General features: G+C 35.3%; 1 protein-coding gene across 1 annotated transcript in view; it reads left to right on the forward strand.

The window, feature by feature from the left end:
• MLF1 (myeloid leukemia factor 1) overlaps window positions 1-22413 on the forward strand; it is a 56043-nt gene extending 33630 nt beyond the window's left edge. Inside the window, exons 4-9 of the mRNA XM_024740165.1 lie at window positions 5557-5704; window positions 15361-15444; window positions 16542-16670; window positions 18700-18859; window positions 20434-20572; window positions 22114-22413. Coding sequence (XP_024595933.1) covers window positions 5557-5704; window positions 15361-15444; window positions 16542-16670; window positions 18700-18859; window positions 20434-20572; window positions 22114-22219 — 766 coding nt within the window. The 3' untranslated portion in view covers window positions 22220-22413. The remainder of the gene's footprint in view (window positions 1-5556; window positions 5705-15360; window positions 15445-16541; window positions 16671-18699; window positions 18860-20433; window positions 20573-22113) is intronic.
• The last annotated feature ends 3574 nt before the right edge of the window (window positions 22414-25987 follow it).

The raw sequence follows: 25987 nt of genomic DNA on the forward strand, positions 1-25987 counted from the left end.
AATAGAAATTCTAGAAGTGAAAAATGCAGTATTTTTAGGAAAAAAATTCACTGGATGGGCATAAAGATGGCCAACAGGTACATGAAAAGATGTTCAACATCCCACTACTCACCAGAGAAATGCAAGTCAGAACCACAATAAGATATCACCTCACATTCGTCAGAATGGCTTTCATTAAAAAGCTCACAAATAACAAATGTTGGCAAGGATATGGAGTAAAGGGAATCCTAGTACACTGTCAGTGGGAATGTAAATTTTTGTAGCCACTGTGGAAAACACTACAAAGTTTTGTCAAAAAAACTAAAAATAGAACTACCATATGATCCAGCAATTCTACTCCTGGGTATATATCCAAAGAAAATGAAAACACTAATTTGAAAAGATACATGTATGCCAGTGTTCATAGCAGCATTATTTGTAATAGTTAAGACATGGAAGAAACCCAAGTGTCCATCAACAGATGAATGAATAAAGATGATGTGGTATATGTATAATGGAATAGTACTCAGCCATAGAAAAGAATTAAATCTTGCCATTTGCAACAATATGAATGGACCTGGAGGGTATTATGCTTAGTGAAATAAGTCAGACAGAGAAAGACAAATACTGTATGTTATCATTATATGTGGAATCTAAAAAATAAACAAATGAAAGACTATCACAAAACAGAAACTGACTCACGGATATAGAGAACAAACTAGTGGTTATCAGTGAGGAGAGGGCACAGGGGAGGGGCAAGAGAGGTGGGGAGAGGGGATTAAGAGGTACAAACTACTATGTGTAAAATAAATAAGCCTCAAGGATGTATTGGACAACACGGGGAATATAGCCAGTATTTTATAATCACTTGAAATGGAGTATAATCTATAAATATATTGAATCATTATGTTGTATACCTGAAACTAATATAATACTGTAAATCAGCTATACTTCAGTAAACACAGACTTATTTGGATAGAAATGGGCAAATGTTCAATAATTGCTTTATCATTGTAATTTATACTCTGAGTACTTCAAAAAGTATTACAACTTCCTGGCCAATAGGATGTTGAAATTGATTTTAGCCCTCCAAAGTTCAGGGCTCTATACCCACTGCCTGGCACAGGGCCTTCTATATAGGTATTCAGTATATATTTGTTAAATAAATGGAGACCATTTGCATCAAAACAAGCAGAAATTGAACTACAGTCCCTGATAAAGTGGTTGAAGAGGACAGATTATAGTGTTTATTCATTTGAGGTCCTTGGAACATCTGCATTAGGGTTACTTGAAATGCTTGCTGAAATGCAGATTGCTGGGTCATTCTCCAGATATACTGAATCAAAAATCCCTGGGCGTATGTCTCAGGAATCTGCATTTTAATGGGTACCTCTGGTGACTTTTAAGCATGGTCAAGTTAAAAGAAATAATGCACAGAGGGCAGGGAAAAGAAGACCAGGTAAAGCCCAGAGGAAGTATGTCTTTAGGGGGCAGTGCTTTTCAGCATTTTAACATCATTTACAATTAGAGAATATTTGCAAAGCACCTTGGAGTACGAAGGAGGAGAGACTGATAGAAGCTGGAAGTAACCAGCACCAGGGACTTTGGCAGGTTCAGGCCCCACCTGGCTGCCGCAAGGATGAGGTATCAACATTTTGACACATCAGTAATCTATCTGTGACACTAAAGAAGCTCCATCAAGGGCGAGAAGGAAAGGAGAATTTAAAGGAGAAATTTATCAAACAAGGCTGAGAACAGCGCATTGCCCCCAAAGTTCCAGATGCTGCGGAGAATTCAAGGACTAGGGATGACCTTTGGGTTTCAGTAATTGGAAGGTTAAGGGAATCATTGGCGTTTTATTGCAGAGGTGAAGGGACGGAAAAGGCATTTGTAAAGAAATAAAGGAAATGAGCTACAAGGAAGTAAAGGACACAAGTATAGATGACTATTGGTAGATTTTAAGTGCTAAAAGAAAGCAGACAGTAGCTGGAAAAGTATCAGGAAAGGGTTTGGGGGAAGGGGGAGGCAAAGTATAACAGAAGCCTTTCTTTGGTACTTTAAGAACAGAAGGTAGTTTGCATTGGCATGGATTTCATAAATTACTTTTTAAAAATTGTAATTATTTAGTAGTCTAATAAAGGACCTCAAAAGTCCCCTTGAATTATAACAAAAAATAATAGTTACAAATCAGGCCATTAGTCAGAGAGAATGCTGCCATTGGGGTGGATACTTCTTCAAGAGCTGATGCTTTCAGAGCTGATGTCTTTTGGCTTGTCCTAATTCAGGTTCAAGTTCTTTAATCTATTGTCTTCATCATCAGTCATAGAAATCCCCTTCAGCACACTAGTGCCAGGTTTATCACAAGCTGTATTTTATAGCTTTTCAATCTTCTAAGACTATTTTATGCAGACTGACAGGAACAATTGGAAATTGCTTTAAATAAAGTGATTTTAGGAATGTATTTGTGGTAGACAGAATAATGCCCCCCTAAAGATGCCCATGTCCCAATCCCCCAAAACTGTGAATATGTCATTTTGCATTGCAGGGGGAAATTAAGGTTATAGTTGGAATTAACTCTGTTAATCAGCTAACCTTAAAACAGGAGAATAACCTGGATTATCCAGGCAGGCTCGATTTAATCACACGAGTCTTTTAAATATGGAAGCCTCAGGGAGAGATTTGAAGATGCTATGCTGCAGGTTTTGAAAATGGGGAAAGGAGCCATAAGCCAGGGAACACGAGCAGTCTCTAGAAGCTAGAAAAAGGCAACTGATTTTCCCCTGCAGCCTCCAGAAGGAATACAGCCCTGCCAACACAATGATTCTAGCCAATTCTGGGCTTCTAACTTCCAGAACTGTAAGAAAATTAATTTGTGTTAAGTCACTAAATTTGTGGTGACTTGTTACAGAAGCAATAGTAAACTAATATAATATCTAAGTTTTAAAATCTTAATTTTAAAACATAAAGTCTCACTTCTCTGTCAGACCAGAAGTTCCTCCAGACCAGTAATCAACCTTTATGCTTGATGCACAATATACAAAATAAACATTTGTTGAACTTGAACCCGTATATCATATTGTCTAGCCACCATTTCTTGGGAGAGTTGCTTACTGTTCTTAAATAAAGTTTCCATTCACCTGGGAGCATGCTACATAGAGAAGCATTTCCGTTGCAATCAGTACCTGTAGTTCCGAACTTCTTCCTTAGTGACTTTTGATTGACTCTTATTTATTAAATATGAGCATTGAGAACCATAGCTATGTTATGAATACCGTAAAAGATACATTACTTTTTAAAAAACAGGGTTTTTTTGTCTTAATGTTATGGAGTTGTGAGGGTTCTTTATATATTCTAGACATCAGGCTTTTATTATATATGTCTTGTAACTACTTTTTCCCCCAATCTTGGACTTGCCTTTTCATTTTCTTAACATCAGCTTACTGAGCCACACAGCCAGGATCCTCTGTTAGGTCTTCAGTTTTCACCAGACTATGACCTTCGCATGGAAATTTTATTTCTGACTTAGTTTTCTACCTCTGCCTTTCATCTTTAACTAACTCCAACTCCTATGACATTTTACATATCTCCGTAAGCGTCTTTTGTTTTTAGAAGATGAGGAATAAATAGAATACAAGTTCCGTGGCTTCTTGTACCTCAGTTTCAACTGCTCTAGAGTAAGACCACCTATCTAAGAAACCTATCTAAGAAACACCACCCTCAATTGAGGTTTGTTTTATGCCATAGAAGCTTATATATATATTCATACCATCCCAAACATAGTCTCAAAACTTGGTGAAAATCTATAAAACATTTTCTCATGATGCAGGAACAGACCTACTTATTTTTATAGATTTGTATTCATTTCCTTCCCAGTCATTAGATGAAACTACCAAAATTGACAGAATAAGGGCAGTTTTAAATGTGTTATACACTGCTCTTTGGGATGTAATATGTATTAGTTATCTATTGCAGCTTAAAACAAACATTGATTATGTCGTAACTTCTGTTGGTTAGGAATCTAGGAGCAGCTTAGTGGTGCCAACTCGGGCCCTGTTAGGCTGCAATCAAGTTGTGAGTCAAGGCTGTCGTCATCTTAAGGCTTGACTGACGGAGAATATACTTCCAAGTTCCTTCACGTGGCTGTTGGCTGGTCTCAAAAACCTGCCCCTAAGCTCACTCATGTGGGCCTCCCCACAGGGCTGCCTCATAGTGTGGCAGCTGCTTCCTGCAGAGTGAGCCATCATGCTAAGAGAGCACACAAGCAGAAGCCACAGTCTTTTTAAAAACCTAATTTTGGAATTGACATCCCATCACTTATATTCTATTAGAAGCAAGTCTGTAAGTCCAGCCATACTTAAGGGGAGTAAAGGTTTACATGAGGGCATGAATACCAGGGAATGGTGATCATTGGGGCCCTCTTAGAAGCTGGGTACCACACATATAAATTAGTGAGTTCATTGGTTCATCAGAGACTAGATAATCAAGTTTATAATATACCTAACTGAAATTAAGTTCAGTAATATTAGAACATTTTGTAAAAAAAAAAAAAAAAAAGAAAACTACAAATAAATCTCCCATGTTAGAAGATGTAAAATAAAAATGGAAGCCTTTTAACTTTAAGACAGGAAATTTAGAAGGTACGGTAGAATAATCAACACAATTTACTCTTTTATACGATACTCCCCTCAGATTGTCCACTTCTGACTTTCTATTACAATTCTTCCCTTCATGTTTTAAATTCTACTTATTCCTCATCCTCTAAAAACAAAAGACGCTTATGGAGATATGTAAAATGTCACAGGAGTTGGAGTTAGTTAAACATGAAAGGCAGAGATAGAAAACTAAGTCAGAAATAAAATTTCCATGCAAAGTTCATAGTCTGATGAAAACTGAAGACCTAACAAAGGATCCTGGCTATGTGGCTCAGTAAGCTGAAAATGTAAGTTAAGTAAGTTAAGAAAATGAAAAGGCAAGTCCAAGATTGGGGGAAAAAGTAGTTACAAGACATATATAATAAAAACCTGATGTCTAGAATATATAAAGAACTCTTACAACTCCATAACATTAAGACAAAAAAAGCCCTGTTTTTAAAAAAATAATGTTTTATCTTTTATGGTATTCATAACATAGCTATAGTTCTCAATGCTCATATTTAATAAATAAGAGTTAAAAAATAAACAAGCCAGCATTCTTTATTAGCTCTCACTAGAATGTATGTAGACTGCCCAAAGTGGCCTCTACCTAGTAGCAATATTTTTCAGTCCTTTTTTGCCATTTCCTTTAGTGCTGGCTTAAGCTACCTGAGATGTGTTACTTTGTGTTTATCAATTTCATACAATGAGATAAATAAAGGTATATTTTTACTATTATACATAAGTGAATTATGGTAGATAGCAAACAACAGGTTTTGTATTCATGAATAGTGGGTCTTTATGAGATAATTCTATTCTCCTAAACTCTTCTTTTGTCTCTCTAACAAGCATATTAGCCCAAAATCATTCTTTGTAGTATTAAGCTGCCTACTTATTATTTAAATTCCAACACTTACTCTTACATGATTATATGTATTTTCAACAGTGATTCTTTTATGGCACACCAAGAAAGTATGCGACAGATGATGAGAAATTTTTCTGAACCTTTTGGAAGAGACCTGTTCAACATCTCTGATGGCAGAGGAAGAGCTCGTAACCATACGGGACATGAGGATGGAGAAAATTCCTTGACTGTAAGTTCTTTATTTTAAAGTTAGTAAAGAAAAGTATTACAGAAGAATATATCTCTGACAACAGGATATGACTAATATTTATGTTATAGAAATAACTTATGTAAAAGGAGGGACCGGTTGGAAAGCTGAGTTCTTTAACAATGAATTGTTAATTGTATAGAATTCCACTGTGCTACTAAAACTTTTAGCACCATAAAGTTATATATTACAAGCCAAACTTAAAACATTGTTTTCCATATGTATATAGTTTTTTCCTCACCTCATCATTTACTCGCATGTCTTACATTAGAACAGGCAAGGAAATATCATTGCATACAACACTTTTTTCCCCCACTTTAAAATAAAAAATGATAGTATAATGCTTTATCTCTATTGGACCAGGAAAAACCAGTCTTCTGCGTGGCTACCTTGGACCTTCAAAACTGAGATTAACTTTTAATTGTATTCAAAAGCCTCGCAAAACTACAATATATATTCAGAAGTCTTGTCTGAGAGCAAAACTAAAAGGTTACAAACATACTCAACTCAAAAAAAAAAAAAAACCAAAAAAACAGGATATTTATATACCTTAAGTATCTTCTTTTCTGCTTATTTCTATTGCTTCTTCAGCCTCAGGAATGGCAGTTCTAGAACAACAAATCCACAGGAGTTTCTTTCTAAAAGATAAATCTGTGCAATAGAAATGTAGATATTTGGAACTCAGTAAACATTTTGAATTGGTCAGTTGGGAAACTTCCCGAATCTTCCAGGAAAACATTTTCGTATTTTCTATTTGCAGTGGTCTTAAATAGAGCAAAATGTTTCAAATACTCCTAAGACGTTTGATGGATAACATTGCATTTGCCATTTAAATGAAAGTAATCTTCACCTTCTTTTTCCCATACATATTATTCCAATATATATATTAATTACATTCCAGTTATTTTTTAAATTAGTTAATGTGGTATCATTATATATATTTTTTACTGTTAGGGCTATAAATTTCCATAAAAGTTGAAAATTAAGGTCAAAGGAAAAAACTGTCAAAGAGAGCAGAAAAATCAAATATGACATTCTGAAATTTTATCTTTCACATGAGCATTGAAGCATTTTATATATCTGCTATAACCACAGCAAAGAAAGAGTAGGGCTGTACATAGTGCTTTGTATTTACGTGCATAAATGAGCTACTTGTAGCCTTTGTAGAAAAAGAAGTGACAATTTTATTCCCTTGTAAGCATAGAAAGGAGATCTGTTTATAATTCAGCTATAAAGTTCTTATTGAGGATGCCTAAGCTGTAACTCTGCTGGTCATCCATTGGAAGTAGAAGTAAATGTTTCTTTCCTGGGTACTTGTGCTTAAAACATCGGAATGTTTAATGAGCTGGAATAAGAAATATATGGAACCAAATAAAGAGATAAATTTCTGTGAAACTGTAGCTTATACGATTCATAATTTAGAACTATTTGTATTTTAGCTTGCCTCATATTTACCTTGCCAATGTGGCTTGAAATCAAGTTTTGGGGAACCAAAAACACCCACACAGCTGAAGTAATATGGTTGCATAAATGTGATGATTGAATAAGGAAAGTCAAGCAGGAAAACAACTCTGAATATAAAGGAAGGCCAAGAACAACATTTGAATGAAAAACTAAAATAGTTGCTACCTTGTCTGGTTTATAGTGACATAAATAAACTTTTGTGTAAGATTGTTAATCATAGATGTAGGCTAAAGTCTGTAGCATTATCCAATAGAACATTCTGGACGATGCAAATGTTCTAAATCTGCCCTGTTCAGTGTGGTTAGCCACATATGGCTATCGAGCACTTGAAATGTGCCAAGTGCTACTGAATTTTTAATTAAATTCTAATTATTTTAAAACTAATTTTAAATAGCCACACGTGGCTATTGGCTACCTTAATGGAGAGCATGATGATATTCAAATAGACTGGAAAGCTTTTAGCTTTTTTTTAAACCAATGCTGAGTAAAGTACACTAATCACCTATATGTGAACCTGTCGTCTTATGTTTTAATTTAATAAAAATCTCTTTAAACATTTTCCCAAGAAAAACTGCAGTACTCATCTACCTATTAAATAAAAAGTAAATGGTAATTTTTACTATATCAGATTTAGACAAAACCATTTCATAAAACTTTGAGTTTTATAACTTTGTATATAGTCAATACTGCTAGGTAGTATTTAGTTGCCTCTCCCATCTAAAATCAAGTAGTATACATTCTTCTTCAGTTACATTATATTGTATCAACTGTCTTAGAAAGCTAACACCAGTGGGGTTTTTTCTTGTTCAAACTATGAAAACTCTTTGCCAACCAAGAGTACTGAGCACTGTCCTGGGGCAGTAGTAATTTTTAAATATAGAAATTTCATCCAGTTTTACAAGGAACATTCAGCTTCTCTTTTAGCCAAAACACTTTTTCTTTCCTGGTACATTATAATTTATACTGGTGAGATATGGTTCACCTTTTTTTCCCTAGGGTGTGATACATTTGACATATTTATGTCTCAGTATGAAAGAGTTATGTAATAGCAAAACTAAATAAATTAATTAAAAGAAAACAAAAACAAACAAACAACAGTAGCAACAGAAGGCCTGTATCCTAACTTGACTTTTCTAAGTCAGTGTCTCATAACTAGATGTGAAAGTAGAAACAGAAGTTAGAAATTGACTGCAAAAGATGAAAAAGATGGCTGCCTAGTTTGAAAAGAGCACAGTGAAGAAAACAGTAGACTTTTTGAGCATGCTGGCTGTTCTATCTGAACTTTTATTAACAGTTTACACAAACTTTTTATTCTCTTTTTATGAAGTTATAAATTTTAAAATGAGTATTTTGATTAAGTAGCGAGCCATATGCTGATGCTTTTAAGCATAGTGGATGAAAATTTATATTTCAAATAGACACTTGATAACTTTTTTTCTTTATTTTTGGCCCATTTCTTGACGTTTGTCATCTTTAACAGCCCTATTAGGAGGGAAAACAGAGACACCTACAGAAGTAGAAGAAGCATCAGCTTTGCCGCTTTCCTGTGTTTGTACTATTAGCATTTTCTTCAGTTCATGATTTCTTTATTGGGATACTTTTAAGCCAGTTGTCCATTTTGAGAGGATTGGTTTGTTTAAAACTATAATTTAACCTGTAAATTTATTTAATTAGGCAGTTTATAATTCAAGATATGACATGTGACCATTTGACAATTAGATTGAGAGGTGGTGCCAGAGTCAATGTAAAATCTGTTTTTCCTTTCAGTAAAAAGAAACAGAAAGAGGAATTTTACTGGTACATCAATACACTTTGGAGATTACTGTTCTACATATACAGTATAAGTATATATCAACACAGTTTTCTCTAGTTTTTTGGTCATAACTTACACAGGGAGAAAATTATCACAGAATAATGGTAAAACTTTATATATACCTTTTACCAAGAAATTCAAAATTTATTTTCAACATTTAAAACTTCCAAGTAATGAAAGTTTTTAATTTGTATACGAATCTAAAAATTTATTTTCATTCATCTGTACCTATTGAGAAATATAATTTATGAACTATTAATTTTGATTATTCTATCTATTATACTTAATGTTCTTTTTCCTATCGAAGACTCCAAATATCTTTAAATATCTATGTGTGGTCCTTTCTGAAGTCCATATTACTTATTCCATAAATTAGTTCTTAGGAGGTATTCATTAAATTTTTGGCCGACTATCTCTACTAATTTTTTGAAATGTTATTAATTTAGATACTTTTGATTTTTAACAGGTTAAAGGAAAGATTAACTGATTTTTTTAAAAATATGGAATAGTTGAACAAAGGAAAGATGATATAATCTTAATCATTGTACCTTATGTGTTAATTTTGGTGTGAATTTGCATTTCCTTTGAGAAATGTTTGTCTCAATCCATAGCAAATACTTTCTCTTTCAACTTCCTTTAACAAATACTAGAGTAGTCTTATTTAAAAGTGATATATGGTCTCTCTATTTGCCTGCCAGGATCCTGTCAGGCTCTACAATGAATAATAAGCAGATAACTTTAAAAATATATGTTGAATTCTTTTTGACTAAAAGTTTCTGTAATTTGGTTAGCTCTGAACTGTGTGATTATGCAGTGCATTTCTCTCTTTTTCAGAGATTGTTATATAATAAATATCATAACCAAAATTAATTGGATTTTTTTTCTAGGTGATGAGTTCTCTTGTGCCTTTTGGCAGTTTTGGTAGTATGGTTCATATCATAAGACACAAACCATTTGAGCAATATTTTCTGACAAATATTTATTTTTCATTAACTCAAGCAAACTGAATTGGCATGCCCAATTTCATAATGGCTTTTTAGCATTTGTTACTGAAAACTTGTGTCATGTGTTAAATTTATCTTAGAGTGTTTCGGCCTGTGTTTTGTGAAGTAAGTAATATCAACATAATAAAATCAGTTTTCCAAAAGAAATAGTACATTTTAGTTGATGACTACTCACTTGATTTGCAAAAGGGATCCCCACAGTTGTGTTTAAAAGTTGGAAACTTCCCCAAGCTTATGAAGACTTTTCAAAAGGTGAAAAACCACCAAACTGTAGATAGACAAGCACATCTGGAAAAGCTCAGATTGGCTGCTTTCTCTAGGACTCTATTGCCAATTCATTCATGCGTTTCCTTTCCCATGTTCAAGCATGGCTACTCTGCAACCAGCTTTTCTCCCACCCCTGTTTCTCCAGGCCTTTGGTCCTGTTTTCTGTGGCTCTGGCTTCTAACACATTAAAGGCAATCTGAGGAGTAACAGAAAATAGCATCACCTTAGAACATTTCCTATGGATGCACCTATGCTCTCATGGAAAAGTTTTTTTATTCTCTTGAGCTAGACTTCAGCCATTTCTTTCCTTAAAGTTTGACATATAACATTTGTCCTTCCTGACCAGAGTTTTTAGTGGGGCAAGTGATGAAGGAAAAAAAAAAACAGCTATAGCACAGAGTTATCAGTAAAAATGATCAGGAAGTTCAGCATGCTGTGGGAGCACAGGCAGAAAAAAGCCTGTAGCCCAGACCTTTTGGGATGGTGGAGTGGAGGTCAACTAGAGAACACTTCCTGAACCTTAAGGATTAATAGGAGTTAGCCAGGAAAATCTGGGAGGGGAGAAGAAGAGTGCTCAACACAGAGGAAACAGCATGTGCAAAAACCTAGAGGCTAGGGAGCCCAAAGATGTTTAGGGTCATTTGGCCCTAGGATGTGAGTTGGAGAGTGTGTATAGATGAGGATGGAGAGGTAACCAGGGGGACTTCTTTTGGCCCTGGTAAGGATTGTGGACATTATCTGAAGAGCAGGGGGAGCCATTGATGAATTTTCATCAAAACAGTAGTAGAATCAGGTTCTCATTTTTTTGTGTGTGGTACGCGGGCCTCTCACTGTTGTGGCCTCTCCCATTGTGGAGCACAGGCTCCAGACACGCAGGCTCAGCGACCATGGCTCTCGGGACCAGCCACTCCGTGGCATGTGGGATCTTCCCGGACCGGGGCACAAACCCGTGTCCCCTGCATTGGCAGGTGGACTCTCAACCACTGCGCCACCAGGGAAGCCCCCAGGTTCTCATTTTTTAAAGATCATTGTACCTGCAGGAAGGAGAGAGATTAGAAGGGATCACAGCGGAGACAGGGAGACTAGGAGGCTGATCAAGTATTCTGGGAAGTATTAGTGATAGCTTCTACTCAGGTAATAGCAGTGATGATAAAGAGAAATAATCTCCTTTGAGAAAGAGTTAAATAGGTGAATGGATAGAACTTGTTGATAAATTGGGTTGATGGATCAGTAGAGAGGGAGAAGGATAGTATTATGCTTATTTTTGTGGCATGAGGAATTAGGTAGATGGGAATGCCACTGAGTTAGGAACAGAGCATTGATGCCGTGCAGGTATGAGGACAGGGGTGTTCAGAAAGGTCATTTCAATTCTGGGTGTTTTGCATTTGAGGCATCTGTGGGCCATCCAGGTGGGATTTATCTGGTAAACAGTTGGATATATGGGTTTGAGCTGAGCTAATTAGTTAACTAATTAGAGATAATTAGTTCATTCATTCAGCAAATATTTATTGAGCCCTCCTATGTGCCAGGAGTTGTTTTTAAAGTATTGGGAATTAGTAGTGAGTAAGACAGAGAATATAGCCCTGCCTTCACAGAGATTATTTTTACAGAGTGGGAAGACAGACAATAAACAACAAAATAATTTCAGATTGTCAAAGTACTCTGAAGGAGATGGAGTAATGCTATAGTGACAGGTGGATGTGAGGCAGAGATTAGTTTAGATGGGTGGGCTTCTTAAGGAGGTGATACTTGAATGATTAGAAGAAACTATACTGAGAGTCAGGAGAAAACATTCTAGGCAGAGAAGAGCAGCTGTACAGAGTTCCTGAAGGCCTCAAAAGCCCGCTGGAATCTCCGCTCTAATTTGTAGCTCCACTTTTTTGTCAAGGCATTGGGCCACCCCATAGCAAGTACAGATTCATCTTTTGATGGCTGATTTGATAGTGAATTAAGAAGAGACAATATACCCCAAACATCGGATCTTTTTCTCCTCCTCTCCTTCCTTAGGCCAGCCCTTCTGTCTCTCTTGAATTGTTCTCTCTTATACAGCCTTGATTCTCAACCTAATGTTGAAGCAAAAAATTCGCAACATTTCCTGAATTGTGTTGAATCTCTGAAATGCAGATTAATTCTATTGTAGTCCTTTGCATCCTAAGGATGTATCAGTATCTCCTAAACGTGTCTTTGTTGTTCCCTACTGTGCTAAGTGCAGATTCTAAAAAGGAATTTGCTTTTTTCATCTATTTCCTATTGTAACTAGCAATAAAAACCCAGTAGAAGGCAGAGACATAAACAGGCCTTTGATGATTCTTTACTGAGTCCCAGCTTGGCACAAAGCAAAAGAATATCCAGAAGGGCTGAAATACCAGCATTGAATAACAGTGCCTTACAGGATTCAAAACACTCCTCCTGCTTGAGCAGGGGAGTTCCTTGAACTAAACGCTCCTTATAATAGTAGATGATGCTTTGGGTGACACACTAGAATATGTGCTTCACTTTTTGATTCCTGGTGATTGTTCCAGTGATAAAACCTAAAATCAATAGCAGATCTTTCTAGAGCAGAGTTTTGCAGCCTTGACACCACTACTTTCACGTTGGGCTGGATAATTCTTGTTCTGGGGAGCTGTCCTATGCTTTGTAGGATGTTTAGCAGAATCCCTTGCCTCTACCACTAGATGCCGGTCATATACCCTCCCCAGCTGTGACAAACAAAAATGAGTATAATTATTGCCAAATGTCCCCCTGGGATCAAAATCACTCCTGGCTAAGAAACTACTGTTCTGGAGGAATTCTTAACTGTTCTTCTAAAGGAGCATACCTCTGGAGGCATCAGGCTCCCCAGCTTCAAACTATACTACAAAGCTACAGTAATCAAGATAGTATGGTACTGACACAAAAACAGAAATATAGATCAATGGTACAGGATAGAAAGCCCAGAGGTAAACCCATGCACATATGGTCACCTAATTTATGACAAAGAAGGCAAGAACATACAATGGAGAAAAGACAGTCTCTTCAATAAGTGGTGCTGGGAAAACTGGACAGCTACATGTAAAAGAATGAAATTAGAACATTCCCTAACACCATACACAAAAATAAACTTCAAATGGATTAAAGACCTAAATGTAAGACCAAACACTATAAAACTCTTAGAGGAAAACATAGGAAAACACAAACCATATATGTGGTTTGACATAAACCACAGCAAGGTCTCTTCTGACCCACCTCCTAGAGTAATGAAAATAAAAACAAAAATAAACAAATGGTACCTAATTAAACATAAAAGCTTTTGCACAGCAAAGGAAACCATAAACAAGACCAAAAGACAACCCTCAGAATGGGAGAAAATATTTGCAAATGAAACAATAAAGGATTAATCTCCAAAATATACAAACAGCTCATGGAACTCCATATCAAAAAACAAACAATCCAATTAAAAAATGGGCGGAAGACCTAAATAGACATTTCACCAAAGAAGACATACAGATGGCCAAGAGGCACATGAAAAGTTGCTCAACGTCACCTAATTATTAGAGAAATGCAAATCAAAACTGCAATGAGGTATCACCTCACACTGATCAGAATAGCCATTATCAAAAAATCTAGAAACAATAAATGCTGGAAAGGGTGTGGTGAAAAGGGAACCCTCCTGCACTGTTGGTGGGAATGTAAATTGATACAACCACTATGGAGAACAGTATGGAGGTTCCTTAAAAAACTAAAAATAGAACTCCCATATGACCCAGCAATCCCACTACTGGGTATATACCCTGAGAAAACCATAATTCAAAGAGACATGTACCACAACGTTCATTGCAGTACTATTTACAATAGCCAGGACATGGAAGCAACCTAAACGTCCATTGATAGATGAATGGATAAAGAAGATGTGGCACATATATACAATGGAATATTACTCAGCCATAAAAAGAAACAAAATTGAGTTACTTGTAGTGAGGTGGATGGACCTAGAGTCTGTCATACAGAGTGAAGTCACAAAGAGAAAAACAAATACGGTATGCTAACACATATATATGGAATCTAAAAAAAAAAAAGTACTGATGAACCTAGTGGCAGGGCAGGAATAAAGACGTAGACATAGAGAATGGACTTGAGGACACGAGGTGGGAGGGGGAAGCTGGAGCGAAGTGAGAGTAGCATCGACATTTGTACACTACCAAATGTAAAATACATAGCTAGTGGGAAGCAGCAGCATAACACAGGGAGATCAGCTCAGTGCTTTGCAATGACCTAGAGGGGTGGGATAGGGAGGGTGGGAGGGAGGCTCAGGAGGGAGGGGATATGGGGACATGTGTATGCATGTGGCTGATTCACTTTGTTGTGCAGCAGAAACTAACACAGTAATGTGAAACAATTATACTCCAATAAAGGTCTATTAAAATAAATAAATAAATAAATAAATAAACAAATAAAGGAGCATACCTCATGCTTCAAGTGTATGCCCTACTGAGCTGGAGTGGTAGGCAGCAAATCCAAGGACTGTTAGTGGAGTGAATTAACGTATATCACTTGGGTCCAAGTCTGATGGAAAGGAGGACTGATTACTCCAGAGGCAGCTTCTATCACCCATGTTGGACTGCTGGAAGGAACACTGTCATCTTATACTTGGGTTTTATTTATTTGCCTGGTAGGATATCCAGAAGGAAGAAGGAAAAATTGGAAGACTAGTCTATGCTAGAGCTGTCCCACAGCCAAGGATACACCGCTCAGTATTTAAATATTAACCAGATTATGTTATGAGCAAGTTGAATTTTATGTGTGTGTGTATTTATATGTTCTTGCATGTATATATGTGTGGATATATTCACATGTATGTATGCATGTATTTATAGTGTTACAACTCCCTAACCATTTGTTTGTTGGCTGTTTAGGATTGTATATGCTTCAAATTCTTCTTTAACAAATCACTTTCATTATATAGTCCTTAAATTATCTTTGCCTGGTCGATCACTGCATGAGACCCCACAGCAAAAATCAAAAAGAAAAAAATTTCAGCTGTTTTAGGAATGTTGATTTGCTTCCTTTGTGTCATGCTTATAGTTAATAACATACTTCCTAATATCCTATAGTGTACAGATGTCAACCCTTTTCAGGCAATGGACCGAATGATGTTAAATATGCGAAACAGCATGCAGGAATTACAAAGAAACTTTGTAAGTACTAAAAGATTGATGAGAATGTTATTTTCAGTTATTGGTATCCTATATTATAGTGGCTTTCAGCCTTTTTCTAACCATGGTCCACAGTGATTGAAAAATATATCTTACATCATGACAGTACTTGGGTACGGTATATATTTTACACCTGAAATAAAAATTTCATGAGAAAATAATCATACTGTTTACAGCATGTGCTGATATTTTCTATTTTACTTCATATTTTAAAAATCCTGGTCACAACCTACTAAAATGATCTCAGAATCTGCAAGTTTGAAAAGCAGCGTTAATTAAACTTTCAAAATAAAAACATTCAACTTCAAAAACATTTATTCTGCTGAAGATCACTATTATAAATGAATGTTTTATATGAATTTAGATTTTTTTATTATGTGTAACTTGTCTACTTAAAAAGATTTGTAGCATCTAAGAAATTAAGTTTTAGTGTTAAAAAATAACTCTGAAAATAGAAATTTCAGGAATGATGTTTAGGCACTGGATTAGATTCATACAATCCAAACACTTATAAACTAGTACTAATACTCTTTTACTTTTTCTACTCATGATATTAATCAAAATAACTTGATTCAGTATGAAGACCACCCATATTATTTTAGTCATCCAGTTTGAAATCTAAGGATCATTTCAGAATGTCCAAATCTAGGACATTATTAATGATTTTAGAAATGTAGCAGTTGGTACCCACAGAAGGTATAAAACTTCTTGGCATATGGCTAATTGGCTCAACATTGGCAAAATTGCACACAAAAGTCAACCACTGACTATAAAAGTATTACATGCTTCAGGGTATGGCATCTATAAATTTAAGCCACAAGTCTTTGACCTCAAAGATTTGAGGATTTCTAAATGAATCACTTATTATTTATTATTCCTTACAAGGAGAGTGTGAATTGGTACCTAAAATGGAAGGAGGTCAGGGCCTTCATGGGGGTACCATTTGGACATCATACTGATCATATATACTATCTTTAGTAGAACTTCTAGCTAGTGTTGTTACTTTATTTGAATCCTCTGACATTATTTCTTCGTATTTGACTGAACTCACTGGATTTACAATTTATATTTACCTCTAGGGTCACCTTTCAACGGATCCAAATGGACATTCGTTTAGTTCTTCCTCAGTTATGACTTATTCCAAAGTAGGAGATGAACCACCAAAGGTTTTCCAGGCCTCAACTCAAACCCGCAGGGCTCCAGGAGGAGTAAGTATTTTCTTGGAACTTTATAAAGTTGTGGAATCATAGATCACCTATATCAAATTTTAACTATTAAAATTTGACCTGGTACTGGTCAGGGGAAGGGATGGGGGGAGAAAACACAGGTCAGTGTGAAAAGCAATAAAACGAACTGTATTTATGTATTTATTTTGAGGCATTCTTTGTCTCCCCCACCTACCTCCATCCCTGCCCCAGGTGCCTTTTTTCATGTTAATATCCATGGATGTTTATTAGCTTTACATGTTGACAAAGTAAGTAGACACTATAAGAAGTCTTTGTTTCATGAAATAAATGTCTACTTTTAGTTTCTGTTTGAAGTAAATGAATTTTTTAACTCAAAAAATATTTCAAGTATACAGAAAGGACATAGAGAATAATATAAGTACCCCATACTCCTTCAGTCCAGTTTAGTCAAATCATTAACACTTTTCTCTATTTAAGTTGTCTCTTGTTTTGCTTCCTTTTTAAGCAAAGATGTTACAGATTCAGTTAAAGCTTCCAATATACTCCTCCCTCCTCCTCCTTTTCCCTTTCTCCGTCCCCCAAAGACAACCATTTTCTTATACAGGCATACCTCGTTTTATTGGGCTTCACTTTATTGCACTTCACAGATAAATTGTGCTTTTAACAAACTAAAGGTTTGTGGCAACCCTGTGTTGTAAGATGATAGCAATTTTTAGCAATACAGTGTTATTAAATTAAGGTATGTACATTGCATTTTTAGACATAATGCTACTGCACACCTAATAACTACAGTATAGTATAAACGTAACTTTTATGCGTACTGAGAAACCAAAAGAATCGTGTGACTCACTTCATTGCAATATTCCCTTCATTGCGGTGGTCCAGAACAGATCCCGCAGTATCTCTAAGGTATGCCTGTACCTGGAATTTATCATTTTCATGCATGCTTTTATAATTTTATTACTTATGTATGCTTCATATACAATGCAGTGAATTATTTTACAGGTTTCTAAACTTTGTATAAATGGTTTCATACTGCACGTGTCCTCTGCAGCTTGACTTTGCTCAGTAATTGCTTCTGAGATTTATTCAAGTTGATATGTGTAGCTCTGGTTTCTTATTTTAACTTCTATATAAATGTCTAAAATATGAATATACCACAGTTTTTTTTGTTTTGTTTTGGTTTTTTTTGCGGTACGCGGGCCTCTCACTGTTGTGGCCTCTCCTGTTGCGGACAGGCTCCGGACGCGCAGGCTCAGCGGCCATGGCTCACGGGCCTAGCCGCTCCACGGCATGTGGGATCCTCCCGGATCGGGGCACGAACCTGTGTCCCCTGCATCAGCAGGCGGACTCCCAACGACTGCGCCACCAGGGAAGCCCTATACCACAGTTTTTTAATCTGTTTTTCTATTGATAGATGTTTAGGTGTTTATAATTTTTCACCTATTCATCTTTATACCTGTCTCCTCTTGCAAAAGGGCTAGGAATGCTATTGTTGGATCGGAGGAGATGTGTGTCTTCATCCTTACCTAGAAATCACCAAGTTATTATCACACAGTGATTGAGACAATTAGCTCCCACAGACTTTGGTATGAGTTCCCATTTCTCCACTTCCTTGTTAGTACTTATAGTAAAGAAAATTTGGGTTTGCCTGTCTAATGGGTGACTTAAATGAAAATAGAATATATAAGTCATTTCATGAGTGCTGAATAATTAGTTGCCCTTTCTTGTAGGAATGCTAGTATGTACTCCCATCTATTAATTGTCAAGGACAGTGTTGAAGGCACTAAGTTTAATATAATTAAGTTATTCTTTGTTTTAATAATTATATTGATTCTGTTTGTCCTAGACATTTTAATTGTAAGCAGTTCAGGAAATATCAGAGAACTATTACCATAATTTTACTACAAGTTGGTAGTGGAACTGAGTACCCATTATTTTTAGAGCAGTAGATTTATATTCTTACCTCTATAGGTAAACAGGTTCTGAGGAGTTTATAGTCTATATTTATTTCAGTAATAACTAATTTTTATTTTCATCATTTTCACAGGTAAAGGAAACTAGGAGAGCACTGAGAGATTCTGAGAGTGGACTAGAAAAAATGGCTGTTGGTCATCACCTCCGTGACCGAGCTCATGTCATTAAAAAGTCAAAGAACAAGAAGACTGGAGATGAAGAGGTCAATCAAGAGTTCATCAATATGAATGAAAGTAAGTTATCAGAGAAAATAGCATTCTTCCTCTCAAAGTTAAAATAGCAGCTGTACCCATAGAACTTGGTGAATATTTTTTATAGAAACATTTTATATGATGTTGTTTCAGACAGTTTATGAATTGTAAATGTAGAGAATACGTTATCAAAATAGTAATAAAATTGTGGTTTCAGTGTTTCATTGTAGATCTGTTTTTTATAGTGATTTTTGCTAATGTTGAGTATCATTTATTTTTTTGTTTTATACTTGGAAAATGGAATCTTTTGAATTGTTTTTTAGTAAGACTATCAGTAGGAAATCGAGTTTTTATTTATTTCTGATATCAAAGAAATACATTTGAAAAGTATAAAGAAAATTAAAATTATTCATAACTCCAACCCCAAATAACTACTATTAATGTTTTAGTGTATTTCTTCCTAATAGTTTTATGTATTGATATATATAAACATACAATCACACATACTGTTTTTCAAAATTTGTATTTTACTATCTATATAGTTTATATTGTGCTTATTTTAATTCCCCACTATAATTGTAAACAGTCACCTATGATGTTACTTTTCAGAAACATCCTAGATGGTTACCTAAAAGTTTTGTCATGAATTGGCCATAATTTATTTCAACTATTCTGTATTGTGGAGCACTTAGGCTTTTGTATAGATAAGATTTAAATTTCTGGTGTTGTTAGATAATAAATCACATATATATCAAGCAAATCTTTCCATTTCTTAGATTTTATATTCATTCTTCAACTCATTTAAGACTTCCTAACTTTTTTCATTATAGTTTTTAAGCTGTATTCATTTCCTGTTTTTAGAAAGTATTTTGAATAAAAATGTTTTATCATAGTAAAGGGTTTAAATTATATGATTTTAGAAAAAGAAATTCTCTTGGAGCTGGATAAAACTATTCTTATGCAATGAGATGGAAGCCACAACATCTTAACCTCTCTTTAATTTTAACCTTTGTAATTTGGCCATATTTAAATATATACAGAGTACTTCACAATAATGAACATACTGAAGAAAATTTTAGTAAAGTAACACATTATTATAAAGGCAATCTGAAAGAACACGTATTATCATTTACTTTTTGTTATTATGGAATTTAGATTACCTACTTCATAACAACATGAACTGTCAGATGAGTAACCTGTCTCAGGAAATTGAAAAAGAAGCTTGTGAGGCCAAACTGAGGACAGGAAGTGCTAGGCACCGGAGGAGTGTCCTCCCAGTAAGAGGAAGAGTAGCATCACCATGAGATGACCCAGGAAGAAAGCCTGTTAGTGTCGCTGGGTCATGAGGTCCATTGGATAAGTAATGTGATATCCAGGCAGGTGTGTGAAAAACCAGATCATCCGTAACCAAATTATCAACAGAAATAGGAGAGGAACAAAGAGAAAAGGAAATATTACTCTGAGTCAAAGGCCTTTTTATGTGAAGCAGTTTCCTGCTTCTACTTTAGGGTTAGGCTGATGGAAACACCAGGCTAGAGTGAAATGTGTGGGGAGCAAGGCAGTTACTGACAGCTGATACCTTAATACTTACCCCTTTATTTTGATATTGGATGTAGGTGATGCTCATGCTTTTGATGATGAGTGGCAAAATGAGGTTCTGAAGTACCAACCAAGGGGACAATGGCACAATCTAGAAAACTCTAGGATGCGAAGCATTGGTCATGAGAATTCAGGATCCCGAGAACTTAAAAGAAGGTAAAAGTTATTTCTAAACTAAGCTGTGTTTTTTAAAGACAAATTAGAAGAGAAGTTATGTAATTTTACCTCTGTTATCGGGAAGTTTTGATTAACATCCAAGTTGTTTGTATCAATAATATCTTTTGTGAAAGATGTAATAACTTTATATTATTTCTGAGTATTCCAACACAATTTTAAATTTGTATCTGAAAACCAATAGTATTTTAGGATTATATGACTAGTACCTCACTAGCAAATTATGCTTTAGACAATGGGGCTAAAATCCTCCTAAGGTAAAGCAATATACTATAATGCAGTTATTCTTGTGAAACAGATTTTCATCTGGATAGAGTAGGAGTCATACATTTTGTACCAGGTAAAGATACTGGTGTTTAGGGATATGGTAAGGGGAGAGGAACTGTAGCTAAAAGGCTGAACAAAACTTCCCTAACAAGTCAAAATTGAGCATTTAATGGTAAAAAGATTTTTAGACCCTTGTATAATATGTAACAGTATCTGTATTAGATATCAAATATTTTGGAAGAGTTTTGCAAAAACTTTAGCCTCCTTTGGAATTACCGTTTGGAATAGCTGCGAAATATGAACGTGCTAATACCACACTTTTACAGAGATTATAGACATTTTGACACATTTAGTATATATTCTAGAGTTACAATTTTATTTGATACTCTGGGGGAACAATTGAAAACACTACCTAAATCCTATTGAAAATTAGACTCGAGAGAGAGAGGGCTCAGCAGGCCTGAAAACAGAAATCTGTTCTAGGCTCTAAGAGAGTGGAGAATTGCTGCAGAAGGTGGAAGCCTTCCCAGAACCAGTGGTCGACAAGTGGGTACCAAGTAAATTAGAAGACTTGTGCAGAATTTCATGTGCTAGCATCTTTTATTTTAAAATACTTGTTTAGGAATTTAGAGCCCCAATGTTTTCTTTAGAAATCTTGCTCTCATATTAATTTTAGCTAATATTTGTCTCACTTTGAAAAGTTTATTGATAAAAACCTAACAGTGCTAAGTTTGACTATGAAATCCAGGTCCCAGTTAGAGAAAAGCATGCTCTTTATAGATGATCTATAAATTTATGGCCTATCAGTGGCATTTTCTGTAAACCAGCACTGTCCAATAGAACTTTCTGAAATGATTTTTTGCAATGACGAAAATGTTATGCACCTGTACTGTCCAATATGGTAGCCAGTAGCCCCATGTGGCTATTGAATCACACTTGAAATGTAAACAATGCAGCTGAGGAACTGAATTTTTAAATTTTATTTTATTTTAATTAATTTAAATGTAAACGATGTGGCTAGTGGCTACCATGTTGGACAGCATGGTTCAACGGTAAACAGTTAAATCTATCTCAGGAAAGCAGCTGTTGCTTTCTTAAATGTTAAGTGAAATACTCTGCCATATGTTTTTCAAAGCTATTAAGGAACCTTTAAGATAAAACTCACCTTAAATTACAGTGGTCTGTATCATGTTTGTATTGATTTTTTTAATGACCATTTTAAAAATGGTATTAATGTTCACATGTATATTTCTCAGGGAGAAACTGCATCAAAGTCCAGCCATTGAACGTGGAAGAAGATCAAATGTTTATGTGGACAAACTCAACATCAAAGGATCACCTGTGAAAATCAACAAAAAATAAATCGTATTGCACTTGATTTGTTTAGTTTTGGTTGTTTGAACAGAGAAAGTAATGGTGCTGAGTAATACACCTAAGACCAATTGCTTGTTATTAAATCAATACTGTGTTCTTAGCAACTTTCTTCTGAATTTTCTTGGAAGTGCTAGCTTTATATTGTCCCTACTTTAGGAATAAAACTTTAATGTTCAATAGTGCAAGCTGTTAAACATTCTATAACACTTTAAAACATAACACATGCTGATTTTGCTTTCACAATTATTTTCCTATTGGCTATGTATTCCCCTATATATTCAAGATTGAATGTACAGCTAGCTGTTCTATCATATAAATTAGTTAAAAGAATAAACTGTAAAAAAAATAGTCTCAATTTTTACTAACACTATAATAGGGTGATGTTAACAAAGGTTAAAATTATTTAGCTCAAATTTTATAATGTGTTATGTAGCCAGCTAGCTTAAAGATTTTTTTTTTTTTTTTTGCTGTATGCGGGCCTCTCACTGTTGTGGCCTCTCCCGTTGCGGAGCACAGGCTCTGGACGCGCAGGCTCAGTGGCCATGGCTCACGGGCCCAGCCGCTCCGCGGCAGGTGGGATCTTCCTGGACCGGGGCACAAACCCGTGTACCCTGCATCGGCAGGCAGACTCTCAGCCACTGTGCCACCAGGGAAGCCCAAGAATTTTTTTAAATAAAGCAAAACTATACTAGTACTCTTTTACAAAAAATTAGTTATTGTTTTGATAAAGAACATAAAGAATAATCAAATAGTTCCTTTTCAAAGAGATTTTAAATTGTTAATATACGTGAATTTTCTTATCGTTTCTTTATACAGTGTATTCTTTTTTTGTTCTGTGTTACATTTTCAACGTTCGACAGACTTTATATTGACCTTTCTCTTTAACATCTTATGGTAGCATATTTCTGTTCTCCTTTCTCACAGACAGCTTAATCTGTCTCCACGGTTAACATTCTAAAGTTGCAGTGTCCTTGGAGAAACTCTGCTCGGCCTTTTTGTGACATTTAGAAAAATGCATTTGGTATTCTGCAAACCTGAATGATTGATTGTCTCAAAATTTCTTAGACAGGTGAAGTGTGTTTGAGCAAGGTACTTAATAATTCAATTGTTCCCTTTTTAAGTATACTATTTAAAAATTCAGCTCTTGGGTTTTTTTCATTCTAGAATGCGAGCATTAATCTGTTTTTATAAAGTTAGGCATGAAGTTTGTGAGAATATATAATCTTAACTTTTAAGTTTTTGTCGTTTCAAGGGGGGTAAAAACAGAATCGACTATCACTCTATATAACCCTAATATCTTCCCTTTTAAAGTTTGGAAGTAGAATTGTGTGATTTTGCTTATACTCATCTAATTTTCTATATCATATCCTGTTAATTTTACTAGTCAGTGCTTCATGCCTTTAATTAGTCACTAAAATAAGATGCATATGTGTCAATTCATTTTTATAATGGAAAGCAATTGGGCAAGTATTAAAGATGTTAAAATTTTCCTCTTATGGATAATTTAGTATACTAATAACATAGTATTACACACTGGGAAGTTATCATAAGGCATCCATTTGAAATAACACTTCTGCATAAATTCCCTAGACAGAGCAAAATCCCGGTAGACTGTAATTATTCTCCTTTTGCCTAAACTATTACACTGAAGTTAACGTGAATCATTATATTCAAATATGAAAACACATTTTAATAAATAATTGTACTTAAAACAGTACAACTTCTATGCATCATACAACAGAGAATTCATACATGCTTTTTTCATCTCAATTTGTTTACCGTAGAAATCAAATTAAAATTGAATTAGATATATATTTCCTCCTACGCCACAGTGCTTCCTAAGGGGCCACTTACAAAATATGTGACATCTGGAGATAAAATGTTAATTCTTTATGTTCACACGATGCTGAAATTAACTTTTTTCAGAATTTATTTTTATCTTCATTCTGAAGTCAACTAGTATAAAAAAGAAGGCTCGCCATAGCTTGTAGTTCACATGTTATTTTTTCTTTATTGACAACCACTGATCTTTCTGGAACGCTGGGTCTTTGGGGAATGTAAGGATATTAACTATTTTGTGAATGTGGCCTTGACAATAAGTCCAAGTTGAAAACTTAGGCTCCTTGCTACTTTAGTGATTTTCCTGGTAACTGTCAGTCTCAGTGATAGGTTTTCATTATTTATCTTTAGGACTTCATTATCTTTTATTGTTACAGGGCAGTGGCAGGAGCACATTGATATCAGATGGTGCCCTACGTGTGGCAATGTGATGGTGTTTGGAGGTGGGGCCTTTGGGAGGTGATTAGGTTATGAGGGTGGAGCCCTCATGAATGGGATTAATGCCTTTGTAAAAGGGACCCTAGAGAGCTCCTCCACCCTTTCTGCCTTGTGCCCACACAGTGAGAAGTTGGCTGCCTATGAACCAGGATGTGGGACACACCAGACACTGAATCTCCTGGAACCTTGATCTTGATCCCATCTTGCAGATCTATGAGAAATAAATTTCTGTTGTTTACAAGTCACCCCATCTATGGTATTTTTATTATAGCTGCCTGAATGGACTAAGGCAATGGTCTTAGGCTAGTCGGGCTCGGGCAATTTGGAGATTCTACTGAGGTTTGACCTAGACCCTTACTGCAGTGAATCAGGACCTTCACTGAATTTATCTTTATTCTTATAAAGATAAGATATAAAAGTTATAACATATAACTGGCAAAGTTATGGCAAAGCTATAAAATGACTATGAATTAATAGAATGTGTAACTGCTTTGAATGATATAATGTATGTGTACTTTGCCACTTTAAAACCTAACAGAAGTAATCTATAATGTGTACCCATATAAAAATATACTTGGTATAATAATTACAGAAAAATATGAATATATATATACACACACAGAGGACAATGAGTATGAATTTTTACTTCAGGAAACTTAGTTTGTTAAAGTGGTAATTTCAAAAGTAACAGATACACTTTTTTTTTTTTTTTTTTTTTTTTTTTCGGTACGCGGCCCTCTCACTGTTGTGGCCTCTCCCGTTACGGAGCACAGGCTCCAGACGCGCAGGCTCAGCGGCCATGGCTCACGGGCCCAGCTGCTCTGCAGCATGTGGGATCTTCCCGGACCGGGGCACGAACCCGTGTCCGCTGCATTGGCAGGCAGACTCTCAACCACTGCGCCACCAGGGAAGCCCCAGATATACTTTTTATTTAACGTAATTATATCTTAAAATTAAAGTAAAACCTTAATGTTATTACTATTTACATAATTATTATTTAATTTACATATTTTAAACAAATACACAGGCTTATAAAGACTAAATTTTTGAAAGCCTATAAATAAAAAAGTTTACTTAAAAGTATTCAACATTAATGGATTGATTCATCAAAGTAAATCCTTTACTAAAAATTAATACATGGATGATATACAAAAAATAAGTACAAAATTCATCATTGAATCTCTGGTTTTTCTTTCCTTGTATCCTGTAATTTACTCTGATTTCCATTTACTTGATCTTATTCATTTAACAAATATTTATTGAGCACCTAGCACAGCAGGGGGTACAGCAATTAACAAAACCAAATCACTGTCCTTGTGGAACTTACATTCTCATCGGGAGAGTCAGACAACAGACAGCTATGTAAAATGTCTGGGTGTATCTAAGAAGAGCTCTGAAGGAAAATGAAGTAGTGCAGGAACATAGGGAAGAGCTTGGTGTTTTAGAAGAGTTGGTCAGGGAACACCTCACTGATAGAGG

The sequence above is a fragment of the Neophocaena asiaeorientalis genome, unplaced genomic scaffold (genome assembly GCF_003031525.2).
Source record: "Neophocaena asiaeorientalis asiaeorientalis breed wild unplaced genomic scaffold, Neophocaena_asiaeorientalis_V1.1 scaffold50, whole genome shotgun sequence".
NCBI classification, from domain to species: Eukaryota; Metazoa; Chordata; class Mammalia; order Artiodactyla; family Phocoenidae; genus Neophocaena; species Neophocaena asiaeorientalis.